General features: G+C 51.8%; 2 protein-coding genes across 3 annotated transcripts in view; both read right to left on the bottom strand.

Moving 5' to 3' along the window:
• Positions 1 to 1156: 1156 nt before the first annotated feature.
• Positions 1157 to 13954, bottom strand: ADAM8 (ADAM metallopeptidase domain 8; the record flags this gene model as incomplete). Its single annotated transcript, XM_084290167.1, has 23 exons — positions 1157 to 1207; positions 1325 to 1429; positions 1553 to 1603; positions 1803 to 1977; positions 2080 to 2194; positions 2367 to 2451; positions 2578 to 2655; positions 2740 to 2923; positions 3007 to 3106; positions 3274 to 3469; positions 3971 to 4060; positions 5100 to 5277; positions 5486 to 5634; positions 6470 to 6551; positions 6625 to 6794; positions 7286 to 7354; positions 7444 to 7509; positions 7905 to 8103; positions 9208 to 9284; positions 10235 to 10313; positions 10601 to 10677; positions 13065 to 13174; positions 13894 to 13954. 23 exons carry the CDS (start codon positions 13952 to 13954, stop codon positions 1157 to 1159), a joined length of 2547 nt encoding a protein of 848 aa, XP_084146293.1.
• A 2035-nt stretch (positions 13955 to 15989) lies between these two features.
• TUBGCP2 (tubulin gamma complex component 2) overlaps positions 15990 to 18421 on the bottom strand; it is a 28052-nt gene continuing 25620 nt past the window's right edge. For both annotated transcript variants that reach the window (XM_084289915.1, XM_084289916.1), the window contains exon 18: positions 15990 to 16313. In XM_084289915.1, coding sequence (XP_084146041.1) covers positions 16208 to 16313 — 106 coding nt within the window. In that variant the 3' untranslated portion in view covers positions 15990 to 16207. The remainder of the gene's footprint in view (positions 16314 to 18421) is intronic.

Genomic DNA, 18421 nt, shown 5'->3' with positions numbered 1-18421 from the left:
TTGTTCTGTCTCTACCCCCAGAGCTCGGGGTGGGAGCTGGGCTGCCACACATGCTGCAGCCATGTGATTCACAGGGATCTAGCATGGAACCTTTCCCAGGGACAGAGTCCTTGGGCAGAGATGTAAGGTACCCATAGGCTTTTCTTGTGACCACCGCGCTGATCTAACTGCCTGCAACTGGGAGAAGGCACTTGGCCCCTGCACCTCTGGCACAGGATGCAATTCACCTCCAGCACCATCCACACCTTCTTGCCAAGCACAATTAGCACTGAACCCTGCAGCCCAGAGCTGTCCTCACATGGCTCTGGTTCAATGTGCATCATGCATTTACCCTCCTGCCTCAAAGCTATGATGTGACACCCCAAGCCACTACTGTCTTCAGTCTTTTATTTGTATAAAAGCCCTCAACTTAAATGATGTAAAAAAATGGGGAGGATCAATTTCACAACAAAGGGCTCAAAATGATTGTGTAATCAAATTAATGGCCACAGTAAAAACACACATGGGAAATCTCATTTCAAGAGATCAGTAGCTTGAGCAGCTAAAAACCTGCTGGGGAGGGAAACTACAGTAAAGCCAAGCCTGGCTCGGACCTGCCAGAGCACTGGCAAGATGCGTGGTGTGCCTGGCCCTGGCTGCAGTGTCAGGTCTACACAGCATTCTCATTGTGCCACCCCAGGGTGCTTAGGGCCAGGAGCTCCTTACTATGGCCTCAAAAGGGATGGGATGTGAGGAACAGGACATATTCACTACATGCAGGGAGAAGGCAGCAGCACCCAGAGCACATGACAGACTAACAACCCAGGCTGGCCTCCAAATCAGAGCTGTCCCATCGGTGGCACCAAGAGAGGCTTGGGGGAGAAAAACGGGCATTGTTTGGGGGAGGGGAGGGTTCTGGGGGTACAGTGGTGTCAGCACTGTCTCTGCTGCTGGTCTCCCTCTGACACTGAGCCCCCAGCTCATGGCTGTCTGGGCAATTCATAAAACTACGAAGTCTGTTAAGGCACAATTCAAGTATCTGTAAACATGAATGCTATCCAGGGAGGTTCAGCAAGCGATTCAGGTACCGGTGACAGAAGACGCAGCAGCCTTCAGCCAGCCTGCCAAAGTGCCAGCACCCATACCTCCTCTGCCACAGTGATGGACATGTCCCAGGTCACCTTCTGGCTGCTGTCGGCTTCAGGGCCACTTTGGGGGGGATGTCCAGCTGCAACAATGAAGGGGATGTTAGGGGGATGGGGCGCAAGATCCCTGTGGGGCCTCTTGCTGCTGGTAGGGGACAGAAGTGACACTGGGTGCTGGGGGGCACTGGGCACAAGCTCACCTGGGGCAATACTAGGAATGTGCATGGCTGAGACAAGAGGGTCGGAGGCTTAGTGGGAGGTGCTGGTGGTGATGGCGATGCTGCTCCTGCCACCATGCTGCAGGGCTGGGCAGAGGGGCAAGAGGCAAAGGCGAAGTAGACTCCCTGTAGGTGAGCCTGCACAGCCTTGCTCCCCAGCCACCAGCCCCAACTCCATCCCAGCACCAGTGCTGTACTGGGGGCACCTACCTCCTTGCTCTTTAGGGCTGGCAGAGGTTTCCTGGGTGGCTTTGGCCTCTGCTGGGGACAGGAGGGGAGAGACTTGAGTCCTGGGTGCTGGGAAGGGACCTGTGTGAGGGACGGCAGCCGGACTTCAGGGCAGAGGAACAGCTGCCCCAGGGAGCAGGGATGGTGCTGTCCATCAGGCAGAGGGATGTGGATGAGCCAGAGCTCAGGTTCACTGCAGCTCCCACCCCAGGACTTCATGCTGCACTCCTACCTGTGGGACCGGGCAGCTGGGCACCAGGGGCCGGGTGCTGTGTGGGGCCATGGTGGTGCTGAGCAGATTGGGGCTGCTGATGTCACGGTGGGACAGCTGGCTGCTGGGGGGCTGCAGCCGGTTCCCCTCGTGAAAGACCGGGTTGGTGAGGCCAGTGGTGGTTCTGCTGGAGGTCCTGTGAGGCAAAGGACCAACAGGCAACAAGGGCTGCTGCAGCCCTCCAGCCCTGAGCTTGTCCTGTATTCTTGTAGCTTAACCCTGCTGCAGGCCTTCTTACCCCTTCTGGAAGTACCTCATCCCTCTGCCTCTGAGCAGAACAACACCTCCACCGAGCAGGATGCTGGAGAGTGCCAGCACGGACAGCACAGCAGCCAGGACCATGCTGCTACCCCCTACAGAGACACAGTTGGCACTGGGACAGGCACCCCGATGCCAGAAATGCCCCATGGGGACAGAGAGGTGGCCAGCATGGCAGCAAGACACTGACCTCGTTCCTTGCTCCCACCCTGGCACAAGCACAAAGCTCAGAGAGATGATGCTGGCTACGTGCACAAGGTGCCCTACCTGGTGTGAGCTCCAAAACCTTGCGCTGGCAGTATGGTGGTGCCCACCCTGGCTCACAGTGGCACTCCCGCTTGTGATTGCACACCTGAAACCAGGGAGGGCAGAGTCAAGGCAAGGAGGCAAAGTGAACAGCAGGGACTACCACCCATGTTGCTTGGAGATGGAGAGCCCTGCTAGCTGCAGCCACAGGGAACATGGAAGCACAACCTACCCCATGGCTGTTACACTTTGCTGAGCAGTTCTTCTTGCCATAGACCAGAAGGTTCTGGCAGTGCCCAGTGTAGCAGACCTGGGGGTGGGTGAGAGGCTCTGAGCACAGCCCCATGGCCGGGAGTCACCTCCCACTGCTCCAGCACATCCCCCAGGCACTCACCATCTCCTCCCCACACTTGGTGCCAGTGGCCACCAGCCTGAGGTTAGCCACCATCTCATTGCCATCATTGCTGTCGAGGGCTGCTTTGCACTTGAATTGGCCAAAGGAGAGAGTGAAGAAGCCGCTCCCAAGGACAGGACTGGTGTTGTCACTCATGCACAGCAGTGTGCCGCACTTCACATCCCTGTCAGCAGAGCAGCTGTGAGCCCTGAGGAGCTTTGCCTGGTCCCCAGGGTCAGAACTGAAAACAGGCTCCCTGCTCCTTACTTGGGGCTGCAGGGCCTCTTCCCAGACTCAGTCAGGCAGTGGAGTTTGAGGTCTTGCCTGCTGTTCTGCTTAAAGCATTCATCGGGAGCTACTCGGGCTGCTGTGGGAGGCACAGAGCAGAAGGATCATGTGGAGCCAGAGCCTGCAGCAAGCCAACAGCAGCTGGCAGCAACATGAGGGCAGCTACCTCCGGCCATCCCTGACACCAAGAACTGCCTGCCCCACCACCAGCCCTCTCCCAAGGTGGGGGGAGAGGAGGAATGCTACCTGCACCCCAGAGCACACGGCACTGCTCAGCGTGTGAGGGGCAGGCCCCGTTGTAGCAGTAGCCATTGCCACTCTGGCAGGGGATGCCGTTTTCCTGGAAGACATCGTCCGGGCACTCGGAGCTGAGGCCAGTGCAGTGCTCTGGAAGGTCACAGTCATTCTTGCTGGCCCGGCACATTGTGCCAGCAGCCTTCACCTGTGCAGAAAGAAGGCTGTCAAGAGCCACACGGGCACCACATCCCATTGCCCTGATCCAGGACAGAGCCTGTCAGCACCCAGGTCTGCAAAGCATCTCTTTGCACCCCCAGAAAGGGGAATCCAGACATGGTGGCTTGTGTCACAGACAGATCTGTGCCAAAGATGGCACAAAGGTGTTTGCTTTTGACTGGGCTACTGCACAGGAAGGGGACATACCATTAGACCAGTTGTTCCTGTACTTAAGTACTTCCCCCCATGCAACACCTTGTGTTTTGCTTTTAGGTTGGACTTGCCCCAGTGTCTTCTTACTGTACTGTCCCTTCATATCAAGGCATTTCTTACACTGGACAGCAGCAGAGGTCCTCCAGGCCCTTTGGCAGCTGTAGGCATGCATTTCCTCTGCCACAAAGCTCCTCGGGAGTTGGAGTGGGGGGATAGGGGAGAGTGGGCATCATGCCCTAGCCAAACACTAGGCCTCCACCAGGTCTCTGCACAGTACCTTGCAGTCCTGGCAGCAGTCACCTTGTGCGCACTCGGCCCCCTCTCTCAGCTGGCAAGTGGTGGCATTGCAGCAGCGATCAAAGCACTCCTGTGAGACACAGCCAAAAATGGCTTGGTTTTGAGACAGCAGAGTCCAAAGTGGCTGGAGGAGGAGAAGTTGCATGGGGCCTGTGTTGGTGGGACCAAGAACCAAGGCTGCATGGGGCCTCTCATTACCACAGGACTGACAAGTCTCAGCTTTGCTTTAGCTGCAAGCTCCCAAGAGAAAAACACCATTGCCACAAATCCACGCTGCAGAGAGAGCAGCAAAAGCCTTCCAAAAGAGGAAGGGGCTGAAACTTTTCCAAGTGCCCCCTGAAAGAATCTTTCCTTATTTTTGGGTGGCTGCCAAGTTACTAGGGCAGTGTAACCATCATAGGCATAAAATGGCTCCAGGTTGAACCATGGGGCAAAAGCACAGCAACGTCCTGGTCCAAAACTCTGCACTGCCTGACTGGGGCCCTGCACTGTGGATGTGAACTGTTCCTGCAGCATCTTTACCCCCATTACCACCATAAAACCAGAAGACTACAAAAGATTTTTCATAAGATGTGGAGTTTGGAGGAAAACAGACATGACCTTGGCCCCTGGAAAGGTAGCACCCTTCGCGAATCTCCAAGAATGACACAGAGGATCTCTGCGCTAACTGCATGAGGAAGGCAATGGGTTCCTCCCCAAAGGTCCCAGCACAGGTCTCCTGGCAGTTTGTCACAAAACTTCCCCCTGTGTTGTACTGAGATGAGGAAGAGCTAAACACGCCTCTTGTGAGGACAATGCGCTCTGATGTCCCCTTTCTTAGGCCATCTCTCCTGAGGACATGCTGGGGGATGTTTCCCTGGGGATGCCTTTCCTAGGAATGCTCCTGCTAAAACCACGGCCAGCTACATGAGGGGTGGGGGGGCACACATCTAAGTTAACAAATGCCTTCCCCAAGCTATTTTTTGGCATGAACATAAGGAGCACAGGGAATTCAGGAGGTCTTGCAAAGCCCAAGGGCGGGAAAGAAGCTTCCACAACCCCCTCCGAGTCTGAGTGACGAGGTTTCAGGTCCCAGCCACTCCATTTCTTCCTGAGCACCCAAGCTGTACCTCTGGCCTGCCGCAGTCACACTGCTCTCCCCGCTCTACAAACCGGTTCCCACACACTGGCTCCCCGTACAGCTCATCCGCCTGGGGGACGTTCAGCAGGCAGCTGGTCCTGGGGTCCTTGAGGAACTGCCACATGTCCTGCTCACTGCAGCTGCTGAAGAGCCTGGGATAAGTCAGGCTGAAGGGGCACAAAACCAGGCAGTAGTGAGCACGGTGGAGCACCTGCAGTCCTTCCCACCCAGCAAAGGTCAGTTAACAAAGTGGTGAATGTTCTCCCAGACTCCCTGACAGTCTACCAAGCTTCACTCCAGCTCTCATCAGGACATCTAGGAATATTTGCTGCCCAGGGCTACTCTTCACTCTTTCTTCACATTTTCTCCACTCACCTGATCTTTGCTGCCATAACACATCCTCCTTGATCTTTGATTACAGGACAGTGGCAGCCAGCAATATCTTCATCATGAGACATCCCTAGGTTGTGTCCCATCTCATGAGCCATGGTGGATGCAGCACCGATAGGATCCATGCTATGGTCCTATGGAACAAAAAGTGAAATGTGGTCACAGAATCACAGAATATTAGGGATTGAAAGGGACCTTGAAAGAACATCTAGTCCAGTCCCCCTGCCAGAGCAGGAACGCCTAAATCATTTCACACAGGAATGCATCCAGGCAGGTTTTGAAAGTCTCCAGAGAAGGAGATTCCACAACCCTCCTGGGCAACCTGTTCCAGTGCTGTCACCCTCACTGTAAAAAAAGTTTTGTCTCATATTTAAGCGGAACCTCCTATGTTCCAGCTTGCATCCATTGCCCCTTGTCCTATCATTGGGTGTCACTGAGAAGAGCCTGACTCCATCCTCCTGACACCCCCTTTACATATTTATAAATATAAATGTTAATAAGGTCACCCCTCAGTCTCATCATCTCCAAGATAAAGAGACCCAGCTCCCTCAGCCTTTCCTCTTAAGGGAGATGCTCCACTCCCCTAATCATCCTCGTGGCTCTGCACTGGCTGAGGTAACTGAACACAAAAGCTGAGCCTGGTGTCACAGCCTCTGAAGAACTCCAGACTGGGCTCTGAAGGGCATAAATCAGCATAGATAAAGCAGCTACCCTGAAATGCTGCTTTGCATGTCGCACATTTGACTGCTTACATTCCAGTAAAGGATGTCATCCCTGGGGAGGAGTGGATGGATGAGAAGCATAAACAAGATGATGAAAGACCAACTGCAAGTCAAGTCCCAACCATGTGACAGGTGGTGTGAGAAGCCCCATGTCCATAGAGCAACTCTGGGATGCTTTTTATTGCTCAGGTACCTCAGAGACCTCTGCTGCAGCCCTTGTGGCATGTGCCTAGGCAGTGGGACCCACCTGATTGACACCACCTGAGTCCCTGGTGCACATCGCAAGCTTCTTTGCCAGCCCTACGGTTGTGTCATGGAAGTCTACACCACTGTGGGAAGGAAAAGTGACCATGGGCATGGAATCTCTGTGCCAGCTCAGAAGAAACCATCCAGCCTGCTTACGTGATCAGCTGGGCATTGTCGTGCTGCTTCCTCTTCAGCAGCTCTGTCTCCCGCCAGCGGAGGAAGTTCTCCAGTGTCACCTCTGCATTGCGACTGACGGTGATTTTGTCCCTGTTGCTCCACACCTCCAAGCCAATCAAGGCCACACGCAGGCCCAGAGGCTGGTAAAGCTGCAAAGGAATACAGTGCTTGTACCTTAGCCGTGCGGCAGAGGAACAGTCTCACCTCCCCTGGGAACTTGTTGCCCAGCCAGGCCAGGCCCCCCACCAGCAATACTATATGAGGTCTAGCACCTCAAGTCCTCCTCACAAAATAGTATGAGCTGGGCTAAACTATGTAGACAGGTCCTTCCTTTTCTTGAGGGCATCTGTAGGACATGTTCCCAGAAGAAATTTCCTGCTGTCCCCTCATGTGAAGTACCTAACAGAGAGCTCAGAGGCAGGCTTCACATGCTCCTGAGGACTCCAGGTAGAGGCGAGCCTCAATGCCTACTTTGCACACCCCACTGGCCAGCAGAGTTGGTCACCCTCTGGTCACCTATCTAATGGTGTGAGGTTGGCTCCAGCTCTATCACAGATCTCTCCCCGCTTTGACTGGGGTGACTGGGGCCTGTGCTAGCACTGCAGGAGTAAGGAAGGTAAGTTGGCACCCTGGGGCTCACCTTGTCGACATGGTTCACAATTTCCTTCATGCGGTTCTGCACCCTGTGCAAGTCCTTGTATTTTCTGAACTAGAGGAAGGACACAGAGAGATTCCCAAGTTGGCTTCCAGTTCCCAGAAGCCATGTAAGACTGAAAGCATGAACTCAGCCTCCCTTACCTCTTCATTGTCCACAACCAGGACAAGCTCCACATATCGGGGCCCTTTGCGTAACTGGGCTGATTTCTGGAAGGGAAGACAAAAGTGAGTGCAGAAAAAAGTACAGCTCTCTGGTTTGCTGAGCCCTGTTGTTAACCATCCTGTGGGATTTGTTGGAACCTCAGGCATCTTCCAGTGCAATGCAAGACTAGAGGTTCTTCTAAGTCTGCTTTCTGATGTTATTTTGCCCAGGTGTTTCAGACATCTTCCAACACACAAGGAAAAGCTCCAGCCTGCTACTGCTTTAAGGCAGATGAGAGGCTCTGTGAGACCCTGTGTGGGACTGTGCCAGGCAAGGAGCAGGGCAAGGGGAGGGAAGCATCTCCATGCAATGCAGCATGGCCCAGCTCTCTCCTGGGCTTCGCAGACCCTAGGCTTTCAAAAAGTCAGCTATGACAAGGAGAAGCAATGCAATCCTTAACCCAGTGATAAAGCTTCATGGGTGCAGCACTTTTAGGGTCGTGGTCATACTCCAGGTGCATACTCCGGGTGGCACCCGCCTCTTGGCATGCGCCGCGCTTTGTCCTGAGGTGGGCAGCTCTGTACACCACATGCCAGCCAGCCTCGTCCTCCTCTAGAGGCTTCAGCAGGAAGGTGGTCTCATTCACTTGGAAAAAGCCACTGCCAAGAGAGAGGGCAGGCATCAGGCTGGGGCGGTGTCATGCCAGCAGCCTCATAGACACTGTGCAGGATGGACAGACCACACACCAGCCCTGTGAGCACCTGCGATACAACGCACAGCCATACAGGAAAGCACCCACCACTTAACCCACCCTTCTGTGGCTCCCCTAGGTAGTTGGGATGAGTTACGGGCCATTCACAGGCTGTGGCAATCAGGTCCTCCTGGCCATGTGCAGGCCATCACAAACAGCAAAAAGCCCTAAGCAGCTCTTGGGCCATATGTTAATCCCTAGCCACTGTGCATAGGAAAAGCCAGGGACTTTGTGCCTCTTCCCTGCAACTTTGTCTCATCTTTCTGCACCTGTATTATCCCATTCTCTGTGTGTATCATTATGCTGCTTGTTCTGCCTGTGAACATGTTGTCCTCCTGCTACACAAACATATTACATGTCCCATGTATGCACATGCTCTGCTGAGCCAGAGTCCCTGCAGACACAACCACTGCTCACAAAACAAGGAACCAGCTGCCACAAAGCTGCAGCAGGCACTTGTCCTGCAACCTGGCATTTGTTCATCCTGCTAACACACTTGCTAACTCCATTCACTGCTGCAGACACCTTGTCCTTCTCACACAAACCCCTGCAAGACAACCATTCCTCCCCAGCTACTAGATTTATTCTTTTGCAATTTCCGTCTGTCAGCTGAGCTTTTTTAAGAATAGCAGGATGCAAATCTTGCATGGCAAACTGAGCAACCCTGCATGGAGCTGGGGGCTCAGGTTCCTCTGCAAGGGAACTTTCAGCTGCTATGTAAAGATAGAGCCAAAGCAGATTTTTGAGGAAGGAGCAGCAGCACTGCGAGAAGCTAGGGGAGAGCGAGTTTGGCGTGGTAGAGTGGATGGCTCTGGTCCCATTCCACTTTCACTCGGTGCCATGAATCACTCCCCCAGAAGTGACACTGTAAAGCTCTGTGGCTGTTTTCCCTGATCGGCGCTGAGCCACAGAGCCATGCACACCCAGAATGTGGGGAAAGAACGTCTTTTTTTTCCCTTTCTTCTGTACTGCCCCCAGCCAAACTGTTCCCCAGGGAAACCTCAGGTCCTACCTGAGCCCGCCACAGGTGCTGATGCTTGCTGCAGAGTCTGTGTACCCCACAACATGGCCTTGATAAAAACAGTGATCCTGAAACACAGAAAAGAGGTGCATAAGATTGTGTCTGACCAATCTGGCCCTCTGCAATGGAGCAATTGCATCAGTGGGCAAGGGAAGACCAACTGATGTCATCTACCTGGACTTCTGTATGGCCTTTGATATGGCAACACCCTTGCCTCTACATTGGAGAGACATGGATTTGATGGATGGACTATTTGGTGGATAAAGGATTGCCTGGGTGGCCACATCATAGAGTTGCAGTCAATGGCTCAATGTCTGAACGGAGACCAGTAGCAAGTGGTGTCCCTCAAGGGTCCATGCCAGGACCAATACTATTTAATATCTTAATCAGTGACATGGACAGTGGGATTGAGTACATCCTCAACAAGTCTGTGGATGACACCAAGCTGAGTGGTGTGGTTGATATGCTACTGGGAACTGATGTCACCCAGAAGGAATTGGACAAGGCACGAGGATGATCAAGGGGCTGAAGAACCTCTCCTATGAACACAGGCTGAGGGAGTTGGGGTTGTTCTGCCTAAAGAAGAGAAGATTCCAGGAAGACCTTCTAGCATCCTTGCAGTGCCTAATGGGGGTTGCAGGAAAGCTGGGGGGGGGGGGGGGGGGGGGAGTACTTTTTACATGTGCCTGTAGCGCTATGACAAGGTGAAATGGTTTTAAACTAGAAGAGGTTAGATTTAGATCACATAAGAATACAGAAGAACTTTTTACAGTGAGTGTGTGAGACACTGGAACAAGCTGACTGGAGAAGCTTGACTGTTGGAAGTGTTCAAAGTCAGGCTGGATGGGGCTTTGGGTGACCTGATCTAGTGAAAGCTGTCCCTGCCTATGGCAGGGGCTTGGAGTGGGTCTCAGCTCAGCCCTGGAGGCATCTCAGGAAGCATGATGAAGGCTCTCTGTCATTGGTGGTGACCCAAAAACTCCTCTTCCAGGAGGCTGCTGTTACTCCAGACCCGTACCTGGACATCTGGCTTCTCTATGATCTCTGTGCCATCAGCCAAGTAGTGTGTCTCAGTGTAATGCTGTCCCAGCAGCTCCCTGCAGATCAGAAAAGGGAGCAGCATCAAGAGAAACATCAGCTTTGGAGAGAAGATGGCTAGAAAGCAAGGCAGAAGCGTTCCATGTTGCTCCAGACCTCTCAAGCCAAATCTAACCCACCTGACCCACAGCACATTTGACACTCCCAAGAGCTTGGATTTATTTTCCCAGTGTGGGTCTGGGCTGATGGCTTTGGTGGCCAGAGCTGTGATGTTGGGCCCCAGAAAAGTGACGTGTGCAGCAGGGTGGTAAGTGAGCCTGCCCAGGGCCTGCCCACCCACACTCACCTGTTCTTCTCTACGTACAGAAGGTAGTCCCTGCCTTCAGCTTGGATGCTGTAGAGGACATGGTCCGGGTAGGTGCTCTGCAGGAAACAAGATGATGGCACAAGTCAACACAAACTGCATAAAGGATGGCTCCATTGCCCTGACCTTGCACATCCTTCCTTCTGCAAGGCAACTGTGGGATGGGGAGACTTGCTCCTCATTGGCCACGTGCAAGCTCACCCTGAAGGCATCCAGCAAAGACCCAAGAAATCAGACAAAAAGAAAGCATGCGGGCAATAATGTGAATCCCCAGCACATCCTGAGATAATAAGCAGGTCGCCAGCAATGAAGCTGAGTCAGCAAAAGCTGGTTTCCCGTGTCTGACACATGGCTGCAGATGGCCACATCAGAAACTGAAGTTTCCTGCTCATCAGTCACAAGAGCTCCTTTTCTGGGACTTAGTTCAGAACTTACTCACAGGCTGAACCACAAAGATCCCTGGTGCCCAACTGCTTTCATCAGCAGAGTCTTCCTTATCTCTGCCTGATCTAACACGAATATGATGAATAGAAAATAACCTGATTTGGATTCTTGTCTGCTACTGACGGTAAAGTTCAGTCTCATTGTATTGGATTCCTCCCTTCTCCCTCCTCCCCCCCCAGTATCACCATAGTGCTGGTGGAAGGGCCCCAAAGGTGTCTCAAGCACGCCCTATGGTCCCTAGGACCAGGTCAGTGGGGCAAAGGCCCAGAACCCCCATGGAGATGCTGTATATCCCCAGAGAGCAGGGCTGCTCCACCTTTATGGGAAGATTTGTTTTCAACTGGCCAAAGATCCCATGTGTTCCCCCACCCTTGGAGGCTGGGACAGAGACCTCCAGAGATCCCAGCTCCCTGGGGCTGGTGGGAGAGACAGCAAGGGATGTGGGACCTGAGACCTCCTCAGCCACTGCTGCAGCAAGGAGAGAGTGCCCTGAGGCGCATCCTCAGCTCTTATGGATCCTGGGGTGGGGACTCAAGCAAACTGGAAAGTGAGGGCTCACATTCCTCCTTGATGAGGTGTCTGGCTTCTGCCTGGGTGGATGGTGATGGTACCTATAATCATCATGGAGCCTGGTCAGGTAGAGGGGTTTTCCTGCTCTTGGTCACCCTCAGTCCTGCTGCCTGTCTTTCCAGCTTGCATTGCTGCTGGCAGTAATCGGCTGCCTGCCAGAAAACGCTCTCACAGGTTCCTGGCAAATTCTTCTCTCATGAACAATGTCTCCCATATGACATGTCTGTCCAGCGCCCTCAGACAAAGTGGTGCTGTGTTATTGTTGGCAGTTCTGGAGGCTTTAAGAAATTGCAGAAAAGCAATTCAGAGGGGAGAGTAGCGGCAGTCTCTTGGAGACAACCACAGAGTGAGGAGACGAAAAAAAGCCATGATAAAGTTTCCCCACAATTCACCCAGCCACACATCAGAGGCTTGGCTGGCACCATCCCGGAGGACTGGTCCAGCCCAAGTTCCTCAAAGCCCTTCATGCTCCTCCTCCAGGACCCTTTCTTGTGGGGGAGCAGAGGGATGCAAAGAGAGGGGCAAAGATGCCCAGTGGCACAGATGGTGTCTTTAAATAGCAACATTTGTCTCATGGACAAGTTTAGATTTCTAGAGCAGAGAAAACAGATGCTTTCGGGGAGTGTTTTTGAAACTCTTTTATCAGAAAGGGTTTGAATCACAGATGAACAGGCTGTATGAAGAGTTTACTAGGAAACAAATGTCCTCAACCCTTTCATCCCCACAGGTGCTAAAATTGGTGCTTTTTCACTCTTAAAACACAAATCCATGTATTCGGCTGGTCTTCACTTCTTTCAAGGCAATGTGGAAAGCCTCTTGAGTTCAAGGCCTTCATCACATGAATGCCTACCTGAGCACTCAAAACTCCTGAGTCAAACCCCATTCCCTCCCTCAGATTACAAGGTTTCCCAAAAAACAAAACAAAACAAACAAACAAACAAGCAAACAAAAAAACCACTGAGTTTCTTTCATGTGGGTTTCTGAAACTTTCTGATTCTTATTTCCTGTCCCCAAAGGATTAAAAAGAAAAAACTTAAGCAAACACAGCAAGAAAAGTGATTAAAGCTCAGCAAGAATCTGCAAACTCCTATTTAAGTAAAGACCAGATGTCACAAGATCAGTGCAAGGCTGGAAGGGATAGCCACACTACATAACATCTCCAAAGAAAGCACTAAACATTGCCCTCCCTGAGATTCCTTCCTGCTATCAGCCCCTATTTTGACCTGAAACCATCCAGAAAAGCTGTTGTGATCAAATACCTCCACCCTCTGTGGTGGACAGAACATGCAGTATCATTCAACCAGTGCAGACACCTGGCTAAAGAGGTCCAGCTCTGAGCTCTGACTTCTGCTGACCAAAACCCTGCTGGACACCCTGAGAGGCAGTGAAGGTGGCTGTGCAGAGATGGAATTTGGGAGGCAACACTACTTACAGGTGATGCAGAGAGGTCCCTCTTCCCCCGGGGCTCCAGCACCCTGCGGGGCATCACCATCTCATACTGCTCGACATGGGCCAGCTCCTCCTCTGGTCCACTAGAGACACCTAGAAAATTCAAAGGGGGAAAAATTCAAAATTCATCTGTGCTTTGAGCTTGCCACCTTTGCAACCCTTGTTTTTTGATGTCTGAAAGCAGAGGCTCCTCAGCACAGGAGCCAGCCAGGCCAGCAGTGGAGCAAAGTGCCTGTCTGTGGTGCCTGGAGCCTCACACATGGTGCCCGAGAAGAGCCAGCAGCCTTTGCTGCCTCCCCCTTGGCTGGCTGAGTCACAGTTTCTCCACCAGCACATCTCAGGCTGCCGATGACAAATCCCCCTTCCCCCCATTCTCACAGGAGTTTCATCCAGGTGCAATTGCATAACGCTGCACAGCCCACGGGCTGGCAGCATGGCACAGGACAGAGGTCACCAGGAGCACATCTGTGGTGGGGACCAGTGTCAGACGGGGGCTTCTCCAGCTGTAGGAGGCAAGCCAGGTGCTTGGGCTCAATCCCAGTTTGCCATCCCCTGTCCTCAAGTGAATGTGAGGTGGTGGATGGCACATGGAGAGGTGATGGAGCGTGGGGCGGCGATGGCAGTGATGACCGCCAGCCTGGCACTGGAGCTCTAGCCCCCGTCTGAAGCAGCCGAAATCTTCCCGACCGAGCCGTCCTGACAATCCAGCACCCCTCCGGTCAGGAACCCCGCTGCTGCCGCGCCCCGCGAGCATCCCTGCGCACCCACCCGCGAGCTCCCCCAGAGCCCTGGGCACCTCCACCCGTTCTCACCGTGGCCGAGCAGCAATAGCAGCAGCAGCCCCAGCAGCCGGAGGACGAGCGTCGGGACCATGGCTCGGCACTGCCCGGCCCCATCCGCTCCGCGCCGCTCCGCTCCGCGCCGGCAGCCTCCGCCCGGCGTGACTCACCCACAGGCGGCAGGACAGGACGGGACGGGGCGAGACGGGCCTCCGATGGGGCCGCCCCCGGCAGGGGGGGGTCCGTGGGACCGGGGCGGGTAGACCACAAGAGGAACGCAGCAGAGCCCCCCCCGCTTCCGGACAGCCGTCAGGCTGGGGGGGGGGGGATGGTGACGGGGGAGCCCCGGCTGCAGGCGCTGCAGCGGCCCTATGGCCGTGGAGGAGAACCGCATCTTGGCCCTGGGGAGGGAAGCGCGGCTGGTGTCGCTTGCTTGTGGTCATGGGCTCCTTCCCAAGGGCTCGCATGACCCAAAGCTGCTGGGTTCTGGAGGCCTGGGTCTCCACTGGCCTCCAACTCCTTGCCACAACCTGGGGATGGGTGCTGCTTGGCGAGTCCCCCTCCTCTTCTGGGTTCTCCTGGGCTCGGGGACCACATGCCGGTTGTGGCTCTGCTTCATGTCCTTGGGCCAGTGGCTCTGTCCTTTGTCACCACTGCAAGTCACTGGGGTTTACTCACTGTCTTTTGCCTCTTGGCCAGGGTGTCCTAGGGAGCCTCAGGGACCTTGGTGGCCTGCAGCCGGGGTGCTGTCTACCTACTAGAACCCTTTTCCTGCCTATTTTTTCCTTCCATTACTTTCACCCGAACACTCCTAGTCATGTCTGATCATAACAATATTATTATTTCTATTACACAGTTGTACTCACTGCAATGACTGTGCTTGCAAGTTGTGCAGAGCTGAGCAGGCCTTGAAAGAACCACAGACCACTGCAGGCGACCTGGCTCACAGGAGAGATACAGACTGGTCAAGCAACAACAAGCTTCTCCGGACACTGAGACCTGACCTGTAGGATGTGAGGCTGCTGAATTCAGACGGTTGTTCCTTGCCACTCTCCTGGCACAAGAAGGCTATGCAGCCCTTTGTGGAGGGAAGACATACAGATGCCTCCTGCTCTGTGCTAGCAGGATGTCCAACCTGGCCTGCCCTTGGAGAGGGTGTATCTCTTAATACCCCCAAACCCCCCAGGTATTCAGAGGGACGATCCCTCTGAATACCCCCAAACCTTCAAAGTTGCCACTCAGTCAAGCAAATAGCCACTTGTGGGTCACAGTTTTTGGGCAGCTGAAGTTACCTGTCAGTGTGTTCTCATTCTGGGGACACTGGAGGAAGCTTGCATGCTCTCCCCATGGCCAATGGCCAGGACAACACCTTATAAGAATATGAGTGTAAATGGCATATGCATGTGAAGCAGGATGCAGGAAAAACTGGAGGGTGTTCAAAAGATAGATGACCAACAACTGGATTAAACAGTAACCCAGGGAGCTTTAAAGGGGCTTTTGAAGCAAAGCAGCAATCAGCCTGACAGCCTACAAAGCTGTGTAAGGTGGGTGTAGAGCTCCGCATATAAACAGCAGGAGCTGAAGGCTGCTGGAACACTTCTGTTTTGCCCCACCAGCATCACCACCTCTGCCTAGGACAGTGAGCCATGTGTGTACATGTGCTGGTGTGACCAGGACATCTTGGGGTTACTCACAGATAGGTGCTTAGAAGTTATTTGTTAACTTTAAAAGTTAACATTTCACAGCTATTTGTTGTACTGTTTAAACTGATCCTGAATGTAGAGATCAATGATTGCCCACTACTATACCTGCTCCCAAACAGGCTCGTGCAATTCTTATGCCTGCACAACCCCACAGATACTGAGTGCTTCTGTGAAGGACTCAAGACAACATGATTTGAGTATCACATATTTTAACCAGCTACAAATCCCACTTCATCAGTTTGAGCAGCTGATCACCTCCATTCCAGCAGCCATCCAGCTGGGCTGTCTTCACAAAACAATGCTGCATGCAGCTAAGCCAGACCTCTGTGAACTGACCAGGATTTAGTCATGTAAAGACTAATTTACAATGTCAGCTGTTAACAGAAAAAATTTTGATTTTTTTTTTTTTATTTTACAACACACAAATACATCATTTTACAATGCAGTTTTTTAAAAAAAGGGACTTAAAAGCCTCAGAAGGCAAAACCCAACACATACAATCCAGAAGATCATATGTTCCCCTGTCTCTCTGCGATAACCTTTGTGGTTTGTTTCCAGCTCACAGTGAGTGTAGAGGGCTGGAAGCGATTGAGTGTCCTGTTCTCCGCTGGTGCAGAAGACACAGCAGCTGCAGTGGCAGGGCTTCACTGGGCAGCTATGGCTGTGTGGGGAAGCAGGGGAGCTGCCTTCTGGCTCCGCTCAGCAGACATGTGCTCCAGACGCTCTGTGTAGAACCCATTGAAGTCCAACCTGAGAGACAAAAGGCAGATAGTTCATCAGCCTCCTTGCTCACCTGCCCCAAACAGTGGCACGCAGCAAGCTGTATATGCTGCCCAGGGCCTCTGAGAGCTTACAAGTGCTGCAGCACGTTTGTCAGGGTGCTTGCAGGCAGCAAGGGGTTCCCAAAACACATTGACTGTTTTACAGGCCATATGAATTTCAGGACGCAGTTTGCTGAAAGGAAGGGGTCTGAACCAAAGCCGTGTATTTCAGCATCTGCCCTGTGCCACACGTGTGCTGTGACGCACCAGAGACATGTGCCCTGCTCTGGAGGAATGAGCCACTGAAGCCAACAGGAACAGCTGCCCAGCCACAGCAGGATTCTGTGTGTGCTGAAGCATGCTGCTGGGGGAAGCCCCTCACTACAGACCAAGAGGACAGGTATGGGCATCAGGCACCTGCAAGAACTGTATGAGGAAGCCGTGCATTTTACTGAGTGGCCAAGGAGCAACCCTACATGTCATCTGAGGAAAGCTGGGCTTTAATTCATCCCCACCATTACCCTGACTGCAAAAGCAGTAGCTATGTCCTGAAAATGGGACTTTTTTAGGACTAAATTTAGGACTTGTTAGTGTTAGGTCAGAGGTTGGACTAGGTGATCTTGGAGGTCTCTTCCAACCTAGATGATTCCGTGATTCTGTGAAAAGACATGCAGTACATTCTCCTTCCCAAATTATCTCCTTAAACATTGAACTCCTGTATGAGGAGTATAGCATGAAATCTACCAAATTATCTACTGTAACTACTATGAAATGCAGTTTCCATTACCACCATCTTTTTATTAAGACAATTATGTTTTAAACAGATTAATGATTGAAGCAAACAAATGGCTGAATGCTGCTGAGGCAAAGTCACAGGTATCGCTGATACATTTAAATATATCTATAAAAGAGACAATACCAGCAATATCATAAAACTGTGTCCTTAACAATCCAAGTGTCTCATATGCCACAGAAACACCCAGCTCCACTCCTGCTGTGGCCTTCCTTAGGCTGTTCTCTGCACTATGAAGCCACGTAACACACATGGGGCTCTTCAAAATGTGTGTGCTAGGAACACCAAGTGAAAAGTGTGAATCACACAAAAGTTGCTCTGTTCATTTCTCAAATAAGTTGTTCCAATACTCAATGAATGGGCACAATATTTGAGTTTCATGTTGCTTAACAACGTTGCATAAATGCCAACAAAGTGTTCCTTGACATTTTTTGAGACTGTGGAAAGCAGCCTAAACAGATGGAATTTACTGGTTGCTTTCTCCTGGTTGAAAAGCTTACAACTCTTTTGTCCTTTAAATGATATAAAAAGGAAATGCGACACTGAGGCAGTCATATTTACCAAATTTTGACTCAAATCTAAGGGCTTGTAAGGCCAGGACTCATTTACATCCTTTTCCATTTCAACTCTGTTTTTACGATCAAATTATTTTTGATAACTTTCTTAAGAATTTGCCTGGTGCTTCCTCAAACCCAGCATATACTTCAGTTTCTTGTTCTGTGGCTGGAACTTTTATTTGCTGTATTTCTCCCTCACTTCATATGTTCTACTGGTCTTACTCTAAGCTCAGTCATTGCTGTTGACTCCAAATTTGTGAAGGAAAGATATTTGATGAATGCTAGCTACACTTGATGAGTAAAGTTTTCGGAGTATTTGAAATCAGTCAGTCACCCATCTGACAATTCCTTAGGCTGTAATTCTCCTTCTGACTGCTGCAGAGTGAAAGAGAAACTTTGGGCATTTTCTGCAGCTGGCAGCTCCTTGCCAGCACTGTTGTTGATGAAGCCAAGACACCCGAGCATCTTCAGCATACTGAAAATCTGAATTATGTGTGTGCTTCACTGCTTGAAGAAACCCCCCTAGATCTCTGTCTTCTGTTCTTTGATGCTACAAATATGACAGTTGGTCCTCGGTTACTCAGTAAAAATGTACAGGTACTATAAACCGAATAAATATTATTCAGGATTAACTCAATAAAAGTATTAGAATTATGAATAAAAGGTATCCATTACCTATTTTACATTTTGACAATCATCTTTAACAAATAATCAATTAAAAAAGAAAAGACCAGTATTTCTTATAAA

This window comes from Netta rufina, assembly GCF_964035555.1.
Source record: "Netta rufina genome assembly, chromosome: 7".
NCBI classification, from domain to species: Eukaryota; Metazoa; Chordata; class Aves; order Anseriformes; family Anatidae; genus Netta; species Netta rufina.
This window is presented reverse-complemented; position numbering and strand designations above follow the sequence as displayed.